Below are 20,975 nucleotides of genomic sequence, written 5' to 3' on the forward strand. Positions count from 1 at the left end.
AACCATAATTTTTGACGTACGAACAAAATGAAATGACGTGCATTATGTCCATATTGCCATCTATCCATGTTCCAAGTTTTGCGAGAAAATATTAAGAACTTTTAAAGTTATCGCAGGATCCAGAAAACCACCATTTTCAGCAGTATTTCTAGTCTATTTGTTGCCATACTAGCAACCAGAATTTATGACGTAGGAACAAAATGAAATGACGTGCATAATGTCCATATTGCCAAATATCCATGTTCCAAGTTTCATGAAAAAATATTAGGAACTTTTAAAGAAATCGCAGGATCCAGAAAAGTGTGACAGACTCACAGAGCGAAAACCATAAGTCCCCTCCGGTGAAACCGGTAGGGGACTAACTAGATGTAAATGACATATTACTTTACTCAATATATCCAAGCCATATGCAGTCATCTCATTACAATATGAAACAACAGATGTGTTTGTCAGAAACACAATATCCCCTACTGAGCTGCTTTGAAGCCATATATTTGACCTTTGACCCTGAATGATGACCTTGACCTTTCACCCCTCAAAATGTGCAGATCAATGAGATTCACATGCATGTCAAATATCAAGTTGCTATCTTCAATATTACAAAAGTGTATATTAAATGAGAGATTTTGACTCATATATTTGACCTTGAAGGATGACCTTGACCTTTCACCACTCAAAATGTGCAGCTCCATGAGGTACACATGTATGCCAAATATGAAGTTTCTATCTTTAATATTGCAAAAGTTATGCAAATGTTAAAGTTTGCACAAACAAACAAAGCAAAAAACCAAAAACAATATGTCCCCCACTATAGTGGTGGGGGACATATATAGTGCTGGGGGACATAAAAAACATTTACACAACTTAAATTCACAGATGATTTTATTAGACAAAGTGTCCCACTTTAACACATCACACTCAGGACAGTCGAACAAATGCTTTAAGCACATACATTCCACTTAAACATAAATAAAAGATGATTTTAGGTCACACCAAACCATGGCAAAAGAGGTTGCTTTAAAATAAACAACATAGACTTAAGTTACATGTACATCATGTCTAGCTTAACAACACATATCACTTGGGACTATAGCACGTTGTGTTTTATGCTGTAATTTTAAGTACCAAAAAAAGACAATTCTTTTAAGTAACCCTTGTGGTCAAACATGAAAACATTATGTAAAATGCAGTCAAACAACAAACAATGCTTTACTTTATATACTTTTTCAAATAATATTCAGCTTGAAATGTACCACCAGTGGTTAAGAACTGTATTGGATTCATATATTTATATCCTAAAGATAAACATAGCAAAAATGCAAGTATGATTCAATCTTTCCATTTTGTTACAATGGGTTTCAACAACAAGAAGGCCTGAGGGGCCCAAAGTCGCTCACCTGAGATAACAAGATATTATTGGGACAAATCTTCTGACCAAGTTTCATGAATATCGGAAAATAAATGTGGCTTCTAGAGTGTTAACAAGGTTTTACTAAAGCCATATAAGGAAAAATTCCCCGCCCCTGGTGGCCATTTTTTTAAAAGCAACCAAAACCATTTTCGAACTGATCCAAGATATTATTGGGACAAATCTTCTGACCCAGTTTCATGATGATCGGAAAATAAATGTGACCCCTAGAGTGTTAACAAGGTTTTACTATAGCCATATAAGGAAAAATGCCCCGCCCCAGTGGTGGCCATGTTTTTCAACCAACTGGCATCATTTTTTAACTCGTCCAAGATATTATTTGGATAAATCTTCTGACCGAGTTTCATGAAGATGGGACTATAAATGTGGCCTCTAGAGTGTTAACAAGATTTCACTATAGCCATACAAGGAAAAATGCCCCGCCCCTAGCAGCCATGTTTTTCAAGCAAATGTAACCATTTTCAAATTAATCCAAGATATCAACAAGGGCTGTTTGTAAAACATGCATGCCCCCCATATGGGCTGTCCGTTGTACTGGCAGCGATTGTGTGAATACGACATTTGTCACTGTGACCTTGACCTTTGACCTAGTGACCTGAAAATCAATAGGGGTCATCTGCAAGTCACGATCAATGTACCTATGAGGTGTCATGATCCTAGGCAAAAGCGTTCTTGAGTTATCATCCGAAAATCATTTTACTATTTCGGGTCACCGTGACCTTGACCTTTGACCTTGTGACCTCAAAATCAATAGGGGTCATCTGCGAGTCATGATCAATCTACCTATGAAGTTTCATGATCCTAGGCATATGCGTTCTTGAGTTATCATCCGAAAATCATTTTACTATTTCAGGTCACCGTGACATTGACCTTTGACCTAGTGACCTCAAAATCAATAGGGGTCATCTGTGAGTCATGATCAATGTACCTATAAAGTTTCATGATCCTAGGCATATGCGTTCTTGAATTATCATCCGAAAATCATTTTACTATTTCGGGTCACCGTGACGTTGACCGTTGACCTAGTGACCTCAAAATCAATAGGGGTCATCTGCGAGTCATGATCTATCTACCCATGAAGTTTCATGATCCTAGGCGTATGCGTTCTTGAGTTATCATCCGGAAACCATTTTACTATTTCGGGTCACCGTGACCTTGACCTTTGACCTAGTGACCTCAAAATCAATAGGGGTCATCTGGGAGTCATGATCAATCTACCCATGAAGTTTCATGATCCTAGGCGTATGCGTTCTTGAGTAATCATCCGGAAACAATTTTACTATTTCGGGTCACTGTGACCTTGACCTTTGACCTAGTGACCTCAAAATCAATAGGGGACATCTGCAAGTCATGATCAATGTACCTATGAAGTTTCATGATCCTAGGCCCAAGCGTTCTTGAGTTATCGTCTGACAACCACCTGGCAGACGGACGGACAGACGGACGGACCGACCGACATGAGCAAAGCAATATACCCCCTCTTCTTCGAAGGGGGGCATAATAACTATTACAAACAGCCAAAGGAACAATACTTTTCTTAATAAAAAAGAAACCACAAGGTCAAACAAGAGAGCCAAGATGGCCCTAGTTCGCTCACCTGAGAGGAGTCGGTTCATTCAATCTTTACCTAATGTCAAACATGACCTAGATATTGACCAGACAAACATCCTGGTCAAGTTTCATCATTATTGAACCAAAGCTCTGGCGTAGGGAGTGTTTTTGTTTTTGTAAGATTTGAAATGTTGACCTATATTTTGAGTTGACCCCCCAAACATCAATCATCAAACTTTGCTTATAAGGATTTTGTATAATATTATGAAAATTTGGACAATCTAAGGGCAATAATTATGGAATTAATTATGTGATTTTGCTAATCATCAAACTTTACTGAGATCTTTCAGCAACTTTGATAAAGAATGCTTGAGAAATGTGAATGCTAGAGTGTTTACAAAGCAAATGCGGACTGACGGACAGTGTAGGTCACAGTGGTAAAAAAATGTGTACGTATGGAAAGGCCTTGTCGATATACACATGCATACCAAATATGAAGGTTATATCTCAAGGGACAGGGGACAAAAATATTTATAAATTGCACTCGTCCTGCAGGACAAGTGCATTAAAATTTTCACTCGTCCTGCAAACACATGCACTTGTCCTTCAAATATGTGTGAAAGAAAGATTGCAAAGGACTGATGTGACTAACAATGTTTCCTATATCACTGCTAAAATGCTGCTTACTTAGTTATTCATGCCAGCTGATCACAGAAGAAATGTTAACTTACTTTATTTATGAGGAACACAAAATAAATAAATGAAGACAAATTTGTTTTTTCCTTTTTCTAATGCTTGCGTGTTTTCCATTTCGGATGGTTGAACATCGCTCGTGCCCCCTTTAAAGAACGCTCGTATGTCAGACATTTTTCAGATGAAATTCAGACTGGTTTAAAACCGTACTTCGCAGTAAAATAATTCTTTAAAAAAATCAATACTTACAGTGAATGAAGTCAGATGGTTCCCTGTCAACATGGACGCGCACAGTTTACACCAAAAAGCCAATATTTACTCTGGACACAGTCTCGCATAACAACGCGCACCTGCTGTATAAAATTTTCAATTACGATTTCTGGTTCATTATCGTTCTTATTTCGGAATAGATATGCTTTAAGAAATGATTTTATTTAATGAAAAAGAGTCTTACTGGTCAGAAAACATATATTTTAACATCAGTTTTTTTTCACTCGTCCTGTAGGACGAGAGCTTTAGGGAAATTCACTCGTCCTTTCAAGATTTCACTCGTCAATACGAGCGGACGAGTGCAATTTTTGTCCCCTGAGGGACATAAAAGTTATGAGCATTTTTCAAACCTAAAGGCAGATTTAGATGGAAAGGCCTTGTCCATATACACATGCATTTCAAATATGAAAGTTATATCTCAAGGGACATAGCAGTTATGAGCATTTTTTGAAACCTAAACGCAGATTTCGAAACCTAAACGCGGACCCTAAGTTCAAGGTCAAGGTCAAAGGGGTAAAAAATGTTGTGCGTATGGAAAGGCCTTGTCCATATACACATGCATACCAAATATGAAGGTTATATCTCAAGGGACATAGAAGTTATGAGCATTTTTCGAAACCTAAACGCAGATTTTGAAACCTAAACGCGGACCCTAAGTTCAAGGTCAAGGTAACAAGGCTAAAAAATGTGTGCATAAGGAAAGGCCTTGTCCATATACACATGCATACCAAATATGAAGGTTATACCTCAAGGGACATAGAAGTTGTGAGCATTTTTGGAAACCTAAATGCAAAGTGGGACGGAAAGACGGACAGACAGACAGACAGACGGACGGACAGTCCGATCACTATATGCCCCCTTTTCTTCGAAAGGGGGCATAAAAACATCCAACCTCAAATAACAATTAACACATAAATGAAACACAACTACACTGTATTATTATGAAAACATTAATAATCAAAGCTAAAAGGAGTAACTACTGTATTCTTAAATGCAATATTTAGAAGAGTTGTCTCACATGCCATGACCTTAATTCATGATTGTTTGCAAGCCTTTTCACTATATAAATATAAGGAAAACTGCCACATCCCCCTTGCAACCATGTTTTTCAACAGACCGGAACCATTTTCAAACTTAACTCACATATCTAGGAAAGAAAAGTTCTGACAAAATTTCATGAAAATTGGGCCAAAAATGTGACCTCTAGAGTGTTGACATGTTTTCACTATATACATATAGAGAAAAATGCCCCGCCCACTGGCGGCCATGTTTTTTCACCAATCTCGAACATTTTCAAACCTGTCCGAGACATCAATTGAACCAATGTTCTGACCAACTTTCATGATGATTGGGCAAAAATTGTGACTTCTAGTGTGTTTACAAGGTTTCTCTATAGCCAAAAAAGGAAAACTGCCCCGCCCACTGGCGGCCATGTTTTTCAACGGACCGGAACCATTTTTGAAATCAACCAACATATCATTTATACAAACATTTTGACAAAGTAACATGAAGATTGGGCATCAAATGTGACTTCTACAGTGTTCACAAGGTTTTTCTATTTTTTGACCTAGTGACCTAGTTTTTGACCCAGCATGACCCAGTTTCGAACTCAGTCGAGGTATCAATGGGACAAATGTTCTGACCAAGTTTTATGAAGATTGGAAATAAATGTGGCCTATAGAGTGTACGTTCACAAGGCAAAATGTTGATGACGGACGACGCACAACAGACAAAAGGCGATCACAAAAGCTCACCATGAGCATGTTGTGCTCAGGTGAGCTAAAAACAGGTATTACATTAAACATTTTACAACAATATTCACACAAAGTGTCAATGCAGTCTTGCAAAATTGCCTGTCCTGGCTGCCAAAATTACAATTGGACTGGCATATTGAATTTGGAAAATGTCAATCAAAATGCAGTAGGAAAAATATGAAATAATAAAACATTAGTGCCATTCTTAACACTATGGATACCATTTATATGTGTATGCCTCTATTACACTTATATAAGAAAGAATTACATCAAACGTATATTTTATCTAAATCCATATGTATATAAATTCCACGTTATTAGTTTCATCCGACATAATATTAGTAATTTCTAATATATCTGTAAATACACCAAAGAAGCTTTTGTTATAAGATATTTTATCTTGAATTTTATTCTTAAGATACATGTACATTTACTTACTGCCTTGAAATAAGTGTTGTTGCCATCAATAATGTTTATTTTGAATTATTATGATTTTTGTTTTGTTTTATAATGTTATGTTGTGTTACCCAGTTAAGTATCAGAATATCAGAAAAATATCATTAATAAAAGCTTAAGATGTACATGCCTGTTTTGGTTTGTCACTTTGTACATGTATTTGGACTGGCAGCTTTTTCAAACATACTTATGCAGATTATTGCCATTGTCAAGCCAGTTTTGCAAAGACTTAAGGGCTATTCAAACATAACTTGTCTGTGTTTTTAAGAATGTAACTTGCCATTCAGCCAGAGTTTTCCCTAAGAACCGGCCGCCGGCCAAATTGACCGGTTCAATCGATTTTCTGGCCGGTTCAAATGCTGGTAACAAAAAAAAATAATGAGAGGTTTTGCAACTTTGATCGATGTAATTGTTAAAGTTAAGAAAAGACGAAATTAAACAAGCGAAAACATCGATTTAACATCGTTTTGTTTATGTTCTTTATACTTCCGTGTGTACGTTTTACCGAACAAGTATAATTTATAACGGCGCTTCTCATTGGCTGATTATTTTGAGTACGCAAATAACTACAAAACGGCGCTTCTCATTGGCTGATTATTTTGAGTACGCAAATAACTACAAAAATCGTAACCACATGGTTTTCTCAAAATGAAACGAACCCTGAGAGATTTTTTCAGTGTGACAGCGCCTTCAAAACGTCAGAAAGGTTTGTATTGATGAAAATCTCGATGAAAATGCATGAAAGAAATTATTCAAACAATACTTTTAGTTGAATAAAGTTAGAAAAATTCCATAAGTGATACACAAAAAAACAAGTAATTTTCATCTCTAAAATTTCTGTCCAAACCCCCCCAAAATGCACCATTTTGTGTCTAGATTTTCAAAATTTTTCGGGGGGGCATGCCCCCGGACCCCCCTAGCAGGAGTGCCTTGCTTGGCCTGTTCAAATTTTTATTTGGCCTGTTCAAATAAAAGGAAGGGAAAACCCTGCATTCAGCATCATTCAATATGATACCAATATAATTATGAAACAAGAGCAAATGTATGTCTCAAGCAAGAGATGTGTTTGTCAGAAACACAATGCCCCCTATTGCGCCGCTTTGAAGCCATAAATTTGACCTTTGACCTTGAAGGATGAACTTGACCTTTCACCACTCAAAACGTGCAGCTCCATGAGATACACAAGCATGCCAAATATCAAGTTGCTATGTTCAATACTTAAAAAGTTATGACCAAACTTTAACGAAGGTTAAAGTTTTAGGAAAGAAAAAAACAATAATTATTTGATCTTTGACCTTGAAGGATGACCTTGACCTTTATTTTTAACCACTCAAAATGTGCAGCTCCATGAGATACACATGCATGCCAAATATGAAGTTGCTATCTTCAATATTGTTAAAGTTATAAAAGTTTAACCAAGGTTAAAGTTTTATGACACACACAATGACTGACTGACACAATGACAAACAGACAGACAGACAGGCCAAAAACAATATACCCCTGATCTTTCGATCCTGGGCATAACAAATTATTAGAGCATATTTAAATAGTGTTAGCATTCAAAAGCTTAATCAAATATATTAAAATGTGACAAAGATCATGTGAGAATTAAATTCAAAATATTTTTTCTTAAAATAATTAGCTTTCAAACAACCAAAGGAGTATAGATGCTTATTATCAAATAATTTGTGCTTAACACTTGTGCTTTATGAATTCCTAGGCATAAAATAATAATATTACAAGTAGCAAATATTACGTATTTTATCAGAAGTTTTCATTATTCAAAAGTTATAATTATATGACTATGATTTTTTAGAGGATAGTTAGAATACATACAATTGACATCTACAGTCACATCTTTTTTTAAATATATTAATTTTCTAACAAGACATGCCTGTTAAATAAATAACAACATAACATTGAAAAAAAACATTTAAAAATGTATACTATAAAACTTAATCATTTTAAATATGCACATGTATGTTGTGAGGCCATTTAAAGATCCCCATTACGGATCTCATTGATTTTCAAATACTCTTTCACACTATTTGGAATAGGAAGATGAACAAGGTTTTCATCTATCGGTGTCTGTATATTGCTGCGAATACTGATACGGCAAATCTCTTTGAGAGATCGCACTGGGAACAGCATGCCCCACAACCATGGTGATATCTTATCAAAGCTGCTGCAGATACTCAGTTGGCTCAATTTGTTCTGAATCTCAGTGCCAATGACTACAGGGGTAAAACCATGCAGCATCAGCAGTCTCCATGACAGTAGCTCTTTACTGCTTGGACCAATCACTTCTGGATTTTCTAAGATAGATTTTGATAACGTTAGGGAGACCATTTCTGTCATTTCTTCACGGGACATTTGTGCTCCATAGGACAACAACAATTTGAGTTTCTCTACAGAGTTGTGTACATAGGAAAATATGATTGGCTTCTGTCGTTTCCATCCACCGCCTCTGTTAACATCAGCCCCGCTGTCGAGGAGTAGCTTGACCATACATGGGCTCACATGCACTGAAGAGCAGGCAATGCCCAGTGGGGTGCACATATTCTCATCCAGCATGTTTATGTCCATTCCAAGGATCAATAGTTCCTGCACCATCTGAATGTCACCCAGCTGTACCGCAGTCGGCAACATAGTTGCATCTGACAAATCTGCTCCGGCTTGTAGTAGCATTTTAGTTATTTGCACAGGTGGAAAGTTGGAGGCATTAACCCTTTTTTCACTACTGTGAGGATCCTTGCCTTGCCAGTATGACCAGTATTTTGCATTTCTGCAAGAAATTTTTAATGGGGAATCTCCAAAGACACTCTGTATATTCACATCACAAGAGTTTTGAACGAGAAGACGAACTGCCTCCACGTCATCAGCTTCACAGGCTAAGAATAGAGCAGTGCGTCCCATATTATCAACAGCATTGACATCACAGTTATTCCTGACTAGAATATCCAGAGCTCGTGTGCATTCAGCTTTGCGTTCATCGGCACGTTCTTGTGAATCACAAGTGTAATGTATAGGCAGTTTTCCATCAGTACCAGGGATGTTTGCGTCCACGCCAATGTCAATAAGGTATTTTACGATTTCCACACTTCCCCAGGCACAGGCTAAACTCACTGGCAGAATAGAAGAGGACCCCACAGAGTTTTGATATGGAATTGCTTTGTTGAAGTCATAATCACTATCCTTTAGGCTTCTTGTCAGCAGAACGTTATTTTTTTCAATTGCTTCTATTATAACCAGGTCATTTTCAAATATTCTGTCCCCCATTGTGGCCTGAAGAGGGCATTAATGGACATTAGCAATAAACATGCATAAGTAGTGATACTGAACTTACTGTTCTTTTGTTGGAAATCATGACTTAATACTTTGTAAAATTTAAAGTAAAAAGCTGTTTAACACGAAAAGAAATACATTTGCGATAAAACAGTGAAGTTTATAGCAAAGAAAGTAACTGCACTGTATAGGACTTGTGAATCCAACATAATTGGGTCAGATTCAGAGATGCGAAAACTGAAAACAGTCCATTCGTGAGTAAATGAAAAATACCGGTCGCACTATTAAATAATTAATTGATGCTGCAGTTAATGATAAAACAATGACGAGCTGTGTAGAGAATGTCATGAAAGAATCTTACAGCTGTTCAGAAAATTGTTAAATTTAATATATACAAGTTACCTGCACTCCAATATCTGGCCACACTGTTTACATGCAGACAACACGTGCCCTAGTTAGCAGACAAGTGTCCAATCAAATCAGAGTAGATTGGTTCCCACTTTGATGTCTGCTAATATATTTCGGGCACCAGCGAATCCGGAAGTCAATTACACTGTTTACTTCCGACAGTGGAGAAAACGTGTCAAAATGTACGTATGTTCTTGTTATTGTTATATATCCGTGTTATTTATTGGTTACCGCGAACATTATTACATTGCGTCTTATTTATACGATTTTATTTGTTTAGGTCGAAGGTCACATTCAAGATTACACTGACTTCAGATCCGAAGTTGCCGTACAAAGTGTAAGTTTTCTTAAACATAAAAACTCAAAACAGCTGTTCACTCATGTAAATAAAACAGCCAAAGTTTCTGTTTTCAGAGGATCCTATAATGTTCAGTCAAAACCTTTTGAATATTTTTTATAATTTCTAGTGTACGATTTACTTTTAACTTAATGATGACATACTCAAAATAGCTGGTCAATCATGTAAATGATCCAATCTGCCAATTATTCTGATTTCAGGTTATTGTGTAATGTTAAATCAAAACCTTTTTAAATAATTTTATCTTTTTATGCCCCCCTTCAAAAAAGAGGGGGTATATTGTTTTGCACACTTAAGGTATGTCCATATGTCCGTCCGTCCACCAGATGGTTTCCGGATGATAACTCAAGAACGCTTTTGCCTAGGATCATGAAACTTCATAGGTACATTGATCATATTCGCAGATGACCCCTATTGATTTTGAGGTCACTAGGTCAAGGTCACGGTGACCCGAAATAGTAAAATGGTTTCCGAATGATAACTCAAGAACGCTTATGCCTAGGATCATGAAACTTCATAGGTACATTGATCATGACTCGCATATGACCCCTATTGATTTTCAGGTCACAAGGTCAAGGTCACGGTGACCCGAAATAGTAAAATGTTTTCCGGATGATAACTCAAGAACGCTTATGCCTAGGATCATGAAACTTCATAGGTACATTGATCATGACTCGCAGATTACCCTTATTGATTTTCAGGTCACTAGGTCAAAGGTCACGGTCACGGGTGACTTGACACAGTAAAATGGTTTCCGGATGATAACTCAAGAAAGCTTACGCCTAGGATCATTAAACTTCATAGGTACATTGATCATGACTCGCAGATGACCTCTATTGATTTTCAGGTCACTAGGTCAAGGTCACAGTGCCAAAAAACGTATTCACGCAATGGCTGCCACTACAACTGACAGCCCATATGGGGGGCATGCATGTTTTACAAACAGCCCTTGTTTAAATACAAATAATTTAAAACTAAATTATTTAAAGTTCATATTATGGACACATGATGTTGTACAGTCTTGTTATTTTCTAAAAGAAAGTGACATTTTTATGAACGATTGATTGTCTTTAATCCGATCATCATACCAGAGATAATGCCCCATCTTGGAGTGTATTTAACACTGCTTACACAGCAAACATGTGCAATAATGTGACATCTGTTTTTCAATATGTCATTTGAAGTTTTAGCGTTGTTTTCAGCCATTTTATTTTGTTTACTGTTCAAATGAAGACATAAATAATTTTAAATTGAATGGAATACCACTTAAGTGTTCCACACATAAAAGTCTACATGCTAGTCACAAAGACATGCACCACTCTCTAAGGTTTGTGGTTCAGGGAACCAACTGACTACACTTATAAATAAATTTACCTGTATTCAACAGCCCAGATATTCTCTATCATATACTGTGAAACCATTATTATTATTCAGGCATTAATTTTCATCTATTTCATCAGTAAAGCAGGTGACAAATTTAAGATTCTAATAAATAATTATGTCCAATGTTTTAACAAAATAAAGACTGAATTACTGTAGGCATGAGACATTTAAATCCAACGTAATCAACGCACATATACTTCGTCTGTTTTGTTATCAAGATAAATCCTGTTTTGACATGAATGTCTGCACATTGTACAGTGTACTTTACTGACACAATGAATTGCTGTAAAACGAAAATGCGGTTAAGCTGTATCAAATGCATTGACTTCGTTAAGGTAGAATAGTAACGATTAGCGCTAATATTTAACTGGCACACTCCTTCATTCGGTTCCACTAATCAAAACAATGAACTTTTCAATGGAATAAAATAATAAGGGCCCATTACTATCACCCGATAACTAAAGATAACTTAAGACTTTTTATTTTGCATGTGACAAACAGGACTCCCAATGGTCCTCCCATTTCCCCACCACAATTTGTCATAACCGGGAATATGTGATAAGGTGGTGAATTTAAGTGCTGACGAAATAGTATTTTTTTAAATGACTAAATTTTGTGCTCACGAAAAATAAATGGTTTCACGATGCTTCAATTATACCTTATAACACTTGCCTAGGTATTCTCTATTTATCATATACTCAGGCTGTCAAGCGGTCATACTTTTTCCTACTATTTCCTACTTTTTCATCAGGATCCTACTTTTTCCTATTTTTTTACCAAATCTTCCTACTATTCCTACTTTTTCATTTTCAATGGAGAATTATTTTTTTTTAAGAGTTTATTTAGTAAACTTGCAGGATGAATGAATCTATGGCATGACTGTATCCCTGTTAATGTGCATTCATCTAGATGAGACCTGACAACCCATGCTGACTGTCTGCTAGCACCTCTTCAGGAGCATAAATATTTATTTCTTATGTAACTTTTAAAATTATTGACAAGTTTTTTTTTGAAGTAACAATAGTGCCTTGTTTACTTCCTTAGCATTTGTACACTGCAGACATCACTACCTTACACAGTTCCCAGTGATGCAAGAGCTGAGGGAACCCATTGTTTATTCCAGTTTTATTTTGTTTCCATTGACAACAATTTGACCAAACCTTATGCATGTTTACATGATATTGCTGTTTGGAATGTAGAGATATAGAGAGATACATGTATTGTATGAGTGGTTATATAATATGGAATTTATTACACAAGTTATTGGAAAAAAGATAAAACTGATGCTTTGCCGAGTTTTCATCATTTACAAATATAATGTAATAAATTCTATATTACATGACAACGGATATGATGTTCTATTGATATCATAGGTACATCATGTTTAGTAATTAAAGATAAATGCACAGAGCCTAAATGCCCTGATACATTTTTATGCTCCCGGTAGGGTGGCATATTGCAGTTGTACTGTCAGTCTGTTTGTCTGTCTGTCTGTGTGTGTGTGTCCGTCCGAAAACTTTAATATGGGCCATAACTTTTGCAATATTGAAGATAGCAACTTGATATTTGGCATGCATGTGTATCTCATGAAGCTGCACATTTTGAGTTGTGAAAGGTGAAGGTCATCCTTCAAGGTCAAAAGTTAAAAAATACAATCCAAGGTGAGTAATAAGCTTTAAAAGGGAGATAATTTCTAAACCTGCCAAATGATATATTGAAATTTTATTTCAAAGCTGCACAATAGTGGGCATTGTGTTTCGGACAAACACAATTCTTGTCTAATGATGCCATAGCTAGTGAGGTAACTTCAAGGTGTTAAAGCGAAGTATTAAAATTATTAAACGGCATTATTACACTCCCGCAAAGTCATCAATAATGTAAAAGCCATTATTTGAAACTGGAATAAACAATGTAGTGCAACTGTTTCATTGCCCAATCAATGCTGTCATAAAAGATGTCAGGTGATAAGGTCCTATCTCCAGTTGCATAATCTGCTCTGCAATGACCAGTCATTTAGAATGTAACTTAAGTCATTATAACTGCACCCTATTGTCAATTTAAAGGTTTCACAATGTAGCTGTAGCAGAGCATTTACACTGCTTTATATACTAGTATTAATCTTGTACAACAAGTTGGTGTATCACTAAATAAATTTGGTCTTCTGCTTAAGGATATAACATGCACAATATAATTACCATTTTTATATCGATACACAGAAGACCTCTAACCACTTATTTGATGATACACCAAAATGAACAGCATCTAATTACATGTATACTTCTTTATCAGGGTAGCTTTGCTTGAAACTTAATTATCATAGATACACTATAAGTGCTAAAATTCCTAGTGGGAAAACAAAGTTTAACCCTTCATGGATGGAGAAGTTGGACAACAGTGGAAAAACACTGGGATCATGGTGCAAGAGAGATACCGGCAATGAGTTTGCAAGATATTGTACTGTCTGAATGAAGTCCATCTTGTAGTAATTCTGGTGCTAATCAACTTATAAGTCATGCAGATGGATAAAAACACAAGGAAAACATGCAAAACCTTCATGCATGATAATTCACAAAAGCGTTTGTTTGGAAGTGCACAAAAGCCAAGTAGCTCTCAGGGTTGTGGGGATAAATCTATCTGTATGCAAGTACACCCATCACACAAGGAACAGGTACAAAAGGCTGAAATCTTCTGGGCCCTTAAGGTAGCTTCAAGTGGGTATCCATACAGAACATGTGATGGCACTCCTGCTCTGTTTCAAGCTATGTTTCCTGGACCTGTGTCTAAAAAATAAGTATTATGTATTCCTACTTTTGAGGGAAAAGTGCCTACTTTTTCCTACTTTTTTCCTACTTTTCTTGCAAAAGTAGTTCCTATTTTTTCCTACTTTTTGAAAAAAGGTCACTTGACAGCCTGTATACTTCAATTATACCTTTTGATCACCTGCTTGTAGGCTGTCTGTTCCTGAAGCCACGCCATTCACTGCAGTGCTAAAGTTTGCAGCTGAGGAGGTTTGTTGGTTTTTTAAACTTGTTGGAAAAAGAAATGAATTAATTTTGCTGGTAGCTTGATCATGTTTAAAACCAACGACTTGTTAATACTCTTTCTCGTCTGTGTCATTTTAATGAAATGTACTTTGTGTCTTTTTTTATAGTTAATAAAGTGCACCCCTGAAAAATGATCAAACCGTAGGTTGACAAGGAATCATCAATGTGTCTTTTTATGCTATATAGAACTCATATTGTTATAATTGCAGTGTACAATTTAACAGAAACACATAAAGTTATATGATACATATACATGTAATGAATGTAGATTGTTTGTGTCATAATTGTGATGTTTGATAAAATAAAATAAATACATTGATAATCAATGATTTGTAATATAATCATGTCCTTATCAATCAAGGATAATGTTAAAAGTATGGTGCTAAATATTCTGTACTCTTATGAACTGTTACTGTATGGTATTCTTAAAAAATGGTAGAGTTGTTTAGAACTTGGCTTGTTAATGTACGTGGTATATGTAAAATTAATTCTTTTTTATTCACAGTTCAAAGTTCCAGCAGCTACAAGTGCTATCATCACCAATGATGGAATAGGCATTAACCCAGCACAAAGTGCAGGTAAACAGTTAGGTCTTGCATCATGGGTAATTGAGTAGTAGAGACTTTCCACTTAAAGGAGCCTTTTCACGTTTTGGTAAATTGACAAAATTGAAAAAAGTTGTTTCATATTCGCAAATTTTCGTTTTAGTTATGATATTTGTGAGAAAACCGTAATACTGATCATTTACCATGCTCTAAAATAGCCTTTATATGCATCTTTTGACGATTTAAAAACCTGAAAATTATAACGTGTTGCAACGCGAAACAATTGAATAATTTGGAGAGTTTTGTTGTTGTCGTTATATTTTGCAAAACTACGAGAATCGCTTATATGAAGCATAAAATACATCTATCATTGTAAAAGGAAGGATGGCCGAGTGGTCTAATGCGCAGATTTTTTACTCCAGAACTCCAGGGGTCAGTGGATCGAGTCCTGCTGAGGGTTACCTTTTTTTTTTTTTTTTCTTGATTTTTTACTGGAGCTTTTTAGATCGAATGTTTACATTGATCGATATAAAGCATTTAATGACAAACTTCAAAACATGCCAAAATCTGTGAAAAGGCCCCTTTAAGTGCATAGCTTTTTTAAACAATTACAAGGTTTCATGTAATCTGTAAATAATAGCACATACTTGCTTAATGAAATCAACTACACACTTTAAAGCCTTTGTCAAACAACTTATGACATACATGAAGGCGAAATACCTATTTTGGGTTGACTGGGTAATTGATTGCACTCAGGAAGTCATGAAATGATTATTGATAGAAAAATACAACAGCTTATAATCATCATACAAAAATCTGTTATAAAAAGTAAGTCTTATTTGTTTATAAAAACTGCTTACACAACTAAAGATGGTTGTTAAAACAATAATTTTACTATGAAATAAAATGGAAATTTCTTTGCAGATTTGATGACACTGTCTCGGTCAAGACTGAAATAGTGATTGTTTTAGGGTTAATTTGGAAGGAAATTGTATGTGTGAAGTTGTTGACTGATATAATAAATATGCATTCACAGTAATAGGCTCATGTCCACAGAGCTCCAAAGTGAAGATGTTTAAACCCTTTAATACTTATGTGAAAGACGATAGTTTTGTTGTATGTTTACCCTGTTGTATTTTGCTTATTTACAAGTATAGAAGATTTATTTTTAAGGGGCATATAAACTGTAAAGTTCCTAAAAATAGACCCATTTGCAAATAATGCATATTCCCATTTTTCAGGTAGAAGAAATAAAATATGGATGCAATTAAAATATAAAATCATATACAATGCCAAATGATTAATAAAAAAGACAGATTAAAAAAGACTCACATTTATCAAATGATTTATGTTTCATATGTAAACAAGACATTGATTCTTGAAGTATGATGCATGAAATCCAATAAACTAGAAGGTGTTAAATAAAGTAAACAGATTGTCATGTGTTTCATAAATATACTGGCAACAATTTTATTTAAAATAGAAAATGTTTCATTCAAACCCACTGTTTTTCCTTACAAAGACAGCATTTCATAAAATACACTATTATAAAACGGACTGTGTTTCATTGAATAAACTCAATATAATAGACTGTATTTCATTTCAGGCAATGTATTTCTCAAGCATGGCTCAGAACTGCGACTTATACCAAGAGACCGAGTAGGGTGCAGATAAACATTATGAACTGCTAGGATATTCTTATTTCACTGACTGTTGCTTTAATGAACAACTCCACCTTAGACTAGAAGGTCAAGAGGCTTAAATGCAGAGACATCTAAACAGAGTTTGGACATCAGCAAACTGTAGATATAGTGGAGTGAAACCTACACAAGTGTTTGAAATCTATTGCATGTTTTAACAATCAGAACAGTGTACAGCTATGTTTCATGTTCCGATGTCATGACAAACTTTTACCATATGTGATTTTATTGCTTTGTGTTAAAATGTCTCAAATACAACTGCAAGATAAAAAAGTTAATTTTATACTGCGCTAAAAATCTTAGATATATTTGTTGCAGTATTAAAACATAAAAGGATTTCAAGCTCATTTGTTTGCCAAATATAAAAAAAATTCTTGAGCTGCAATTGTTAAAAGAAACGTTTGATGTGAGTGGTGCACCTCATAACTGATTATGATTTTATTCAAAGAATTGTATATAGTTATTTATAACTTATTCTTGTGAATAATATATAATGCTAAATATTCTGGGATGACACTTTATTTCTACCCCTGTCATTTAAAAACACAGCAAAGTATGAAAATACAATTGTCAACATGTGTTCAAACAATGACATGCATAGTTATTATCCCCCCACCATAGGCGGAGGGATATTGTTTTGGCGTTGTCTGGCCCTCTGTCCGTCTGTCCGGAGCCATATCTTGGAAGTACTTTGGCGGATTTCATTGAAACTTGGTATGAGTATATATATGGATAAGAGGATGATGCACGCCAAATGGCATTGTACACCATCTGTTAATAACGGTGTTTTGGCCCTTTGTATCTTGAAAAAATGCTTTTTGTGTGTGTCCGGAGCCATATCTTGGAAGTTCTTTGGCAGATTTCATTGAAACTTGTTATGAGTATATATATGGATAAGAGGATGATGCACGCCAAATGCCATTGAACGCCATCTGTTAATAACTGGTTTATGGCCATTTGTATCTTGAAAAAAATCTTTTTTGAGTGTCACATATAACACTTTTGGGTCCAGAAGCATATTGGCGGGGTATATCAATTCAACGAATTTGCTTGTTAATACCAAGTTTAAGATATTAGTTTACTCTGTTTATAAACTGTGTACATTATAATGTAAATGTGAAAACAAAGATATTTAGTAATACTAAGTTTAAAATAAAATTTTGTTTTATGACTGTAAATTGTGATTATTTTTACATGTGCAAACAGTCATTGATATTTATTGATTCTGTGTTTAAGATATCTGTTTGTTTAGGCTATAAATTGTGTAAATTTATAATGCTTAATTACCATATCTGCATTTTATAGAATAAACAGTATAGGGTAGATCAATAATTGCATTCTTATGGCTTTTTATTATGTTCCCCAGTATATACTGGGGGACATATTGTTTTTGCCCTGTCTGGTGGTTTGTTGGTTTGCGTCAAAATTTAACATTTTGCCATAACTTTTGCAATTTTGAAGATACATGTAGCCACTTCATTTTTGGCATGCATGTATATCTCATGGAGCTGCACATTTTAAGTGATGAAAGGTCAAGGTCAACCTTCAAGGTCAAAGGTCAAATATATAGGTCAAAATCATCAAACTTTAACATTTGCCATTACTTTTGCAATATTGAAGATAGCAACTTCATATTTGGCAAGCATGTGTATCTAATGGAGCTGCACATTTTGAGTGGTGAAAGGTCAAGGTCATCCCTCAAGGTAAAAGGTCAAATATATGGGGGGGGGACGTTGTGTTTCACAAATACATCTTGAACTCTGAAACTGATTATTTCTTTAATTAAATTAAGATGTGGTCACCAACTTGAAATAACTATTAACATGAAGACTGTCACTTAATGCGTTGTTCAGAAGTGTAGAGTAGATGCAATCTAGGATGCATGCATTATCAAGTATTTTCATTCTATAAATATTTAACTGACTATTATCCTATTAACCTTAAAGTCTGTAAATTGTATGATGATGTGTCTTTTTTATTACAATGAAATCAACATTTTAACAGGGAACCATTTTTAGTTTAACACAACATAGGACCAAATTTACAAAATACTAACAAATGCAAAGCCCACCTTACAGATGTTAAAGTATGAACTTCTGACATTGAAGGTTTTGAATGTTGTCAATGTCAAACTGGTAATCAGGTTAGTTCTGGCCAGTCATGTGCTCTACTTTATGGAACCTCACACTAACATTATGTTTTACATTTTAGGGATTTCTGGTTCTACGATCGCATCTTATGCGCATCTCATAAGGGTCTGCATATTTGATCAACTTTTAATACTATCCAATTATTATTTATTATTCTGATGGAAATTGCACATTGGAGAGAACAATGTCTAGTCCAAAAGGAAATTCCAATGGACATTGGCGAATCTAATCATAAGATTGTATTTAATTCTATATCAGCTGTATGACTGATATTGTGAAGTGTTTTGAAAAATGTAGATTATGTGTTCGGTATTAGATGCATATTTTTGGTAAAACTAGCAGAAAGGTTTCAATTGTTTAATGAGGTATCTCACTAAAAATTATGTGAACATATACATTTAAAAGTTATAGAATAAACGTTAACTGTAACAAATTGATAAAACTTCGGTCAAATAGCACAAGTTAAGACACACTGCTTCTAATACCAATGTTAAACAATATGCTTGTGCACCCTAAGAACTCGGTATTACCAGCTCTACATTGGTATTCTACCTTAATTATCAGCAAACATTTTAAATTATATAACAATAAAATGATGAAGAACTGTTGGTGGGTTTAGTTTTTATGGCGCCTGGTAGGGTGGCATTTAGCAGTCAGACTTTCTGTCAATCAGTCTGTCAGGCATTCTGTTTAGATTTTTATGCAACACTTTCAGATAAAGAGCTAAATTTTGGTATGTGAGTCTAACTACATGACCTACAGATGAAGTATGAGTTGCGTTTTAGGTTCATTGAATTTTGGCGAAGTTATGGGCGCTGGACTTCTTGAAATTTTCTCTAATTGCCGTTTTCTGGAGGTCTTTTTAAGCAACGCTTTCAGATATTTAGCTGATTTTTGGTATGCGAGTCTACCTACATGACTTACATATGAAGTGCGAGTCTTACTTTGTCCATTGATTGAACTTCCGGTGAACTTATAATCCTTGTACTTAAAAAATAGCTGTGGAGGGGCTTCAAGAACAGTAGGGGGCATTTTGTTTCACAAACGCTGGTCTTGTTTGTGTGTGTGTCAATGTCAATTAAATGAATGAATAGCGTTTGATGTACACAAGTATAGACCTACTGTTCTCATTGTTTACTGACCAAAACACATCTCTGTAACAATACAGTACTTAAAACACTATTGAGGCCAAAGTTCTACTCTTAAAACATCAGAAGTCACGTTTGTTGCTTATTGCCTTATAAACAATGATAAATGTAATATAATATTATAATTTATTTACTTATAAACTATATCAATAGTTAGCATGTTGAGTTTGTTACTATTACTTAAAAAGAGAAACAAATGGTGTACCACATGTCTTGGTTTAGACTTAGCAAACAAGTCAGGAATGAACAAGAGCTGTCACCATTGGATGGCTTATGTCCCCTATAAAAGCTTGGTAGAAGTAATGAGCTTTTTTCAAAACCTAAACGCAGATTTCGAAACCTAAACCCGGACCCTAATTTCAAAGTCAAGGTCACAGGGGTCAAAATTTGTGTGGGTATGGAAAGGCCTTGTCCATATACACATGCATGCCAAATATGAAATTGCTATGTGAAGCGACATAGAAGTTTTTCGAGCATTTTTCGAAATCTAAATGCAAAGTGTGACGGTCAGATGGACTGACAGTCCGATCACTATATGCCCTCCTTCGGGGGCCTGAAAATGTCTTAGAATATCAAAATAAATCGGAAAGCCACATAAACTAGAGAGTGGACACCATGCTAAATCCTTGAAATGCACTAAGTGACCCCGTGACCTAGTTTTTGACCCAGCATGACCCAAAAAAAGGAACTGAGGTCTTCTTACACATATACGTGTACACAGAAGAATCTAGGTCACATTGTAAAGAATGATCAATATCAATAGACCCTAATTCATGGGTGCGTTCGGTGAGGTCCTAGCTT

The 20,975-nt window shown here is 35.3% G+C and overlaps 2 protein-coding genes across 2 annotated transcripts; one reads left to right on the forward strand and one right to left on the reverse strand.

Annotated features, from left to right (window-relative positions):
- Positions 1–864: 864 nt before the first annotated feature.
- LOC127877274 (ankyrin repeat and KH domain-containing protein 1-like) lies at positions 865–9,898 on the reverse strand. Its single transcript, XM_052422963.1, has 2 exons — positions 9,841–9,898; positions 865–9,438 (listed from the first exon to the last, which is right to left on the reverse strand). Exon 2 carries the CDS (start codon positions 9,430–9,432, stop codon positions 8,149–8,151), a length of 1,284 nt encoding a protein of 427 aa, XP_052278923.1. The 5' UTR covers positions 9,433–9,438; positions 9,841–9,898; the 3' UTR covers positions 865–8,148.
- Positions 9,899–9,927: 29 nt separating this feature from the next.
- On the forward strand, positions 9,928–19,632 carry LOC127877276 (ubiquitin-fold modifier 1). The gene is made up of 5 exons (XM_052422964.1): positions 9,928–10,028; positions 10,127–10,183; positions 14,538–14,595; positions 15,137–15,209; positions 16,783–19,632. The coding sequence occupies exons 1-5, from the start codon at positions 9,943–9,945 to the stop codon at positions 16,848–16,850; spliced, it is 342 nt and encodes a 113-aa protein (XP_052278924.1). The 5' UTR covers positions 9,928–9,942; the 3' UTR covers positions 16,851–19,632.
- Positions 19,633–20,975: the final 1,343 nt, after the last annotated feature.

The sequence above is a fragment of the Dreissena polymorpha genome, chromosome 4 (genome assembly GCF_020536995.1).
Source record: "Dreissena polymorpha isolate Duluth1 chromosome 4, UMN_Dpol_1.0, whole genome shotgun sequence".
Taxonomy (NCBI): Eukaryota; Metazoa; Mollusca; class Bivalvia; order Myida; family Dreissenidae; genus Dreissena; species Dreissena polymorpha.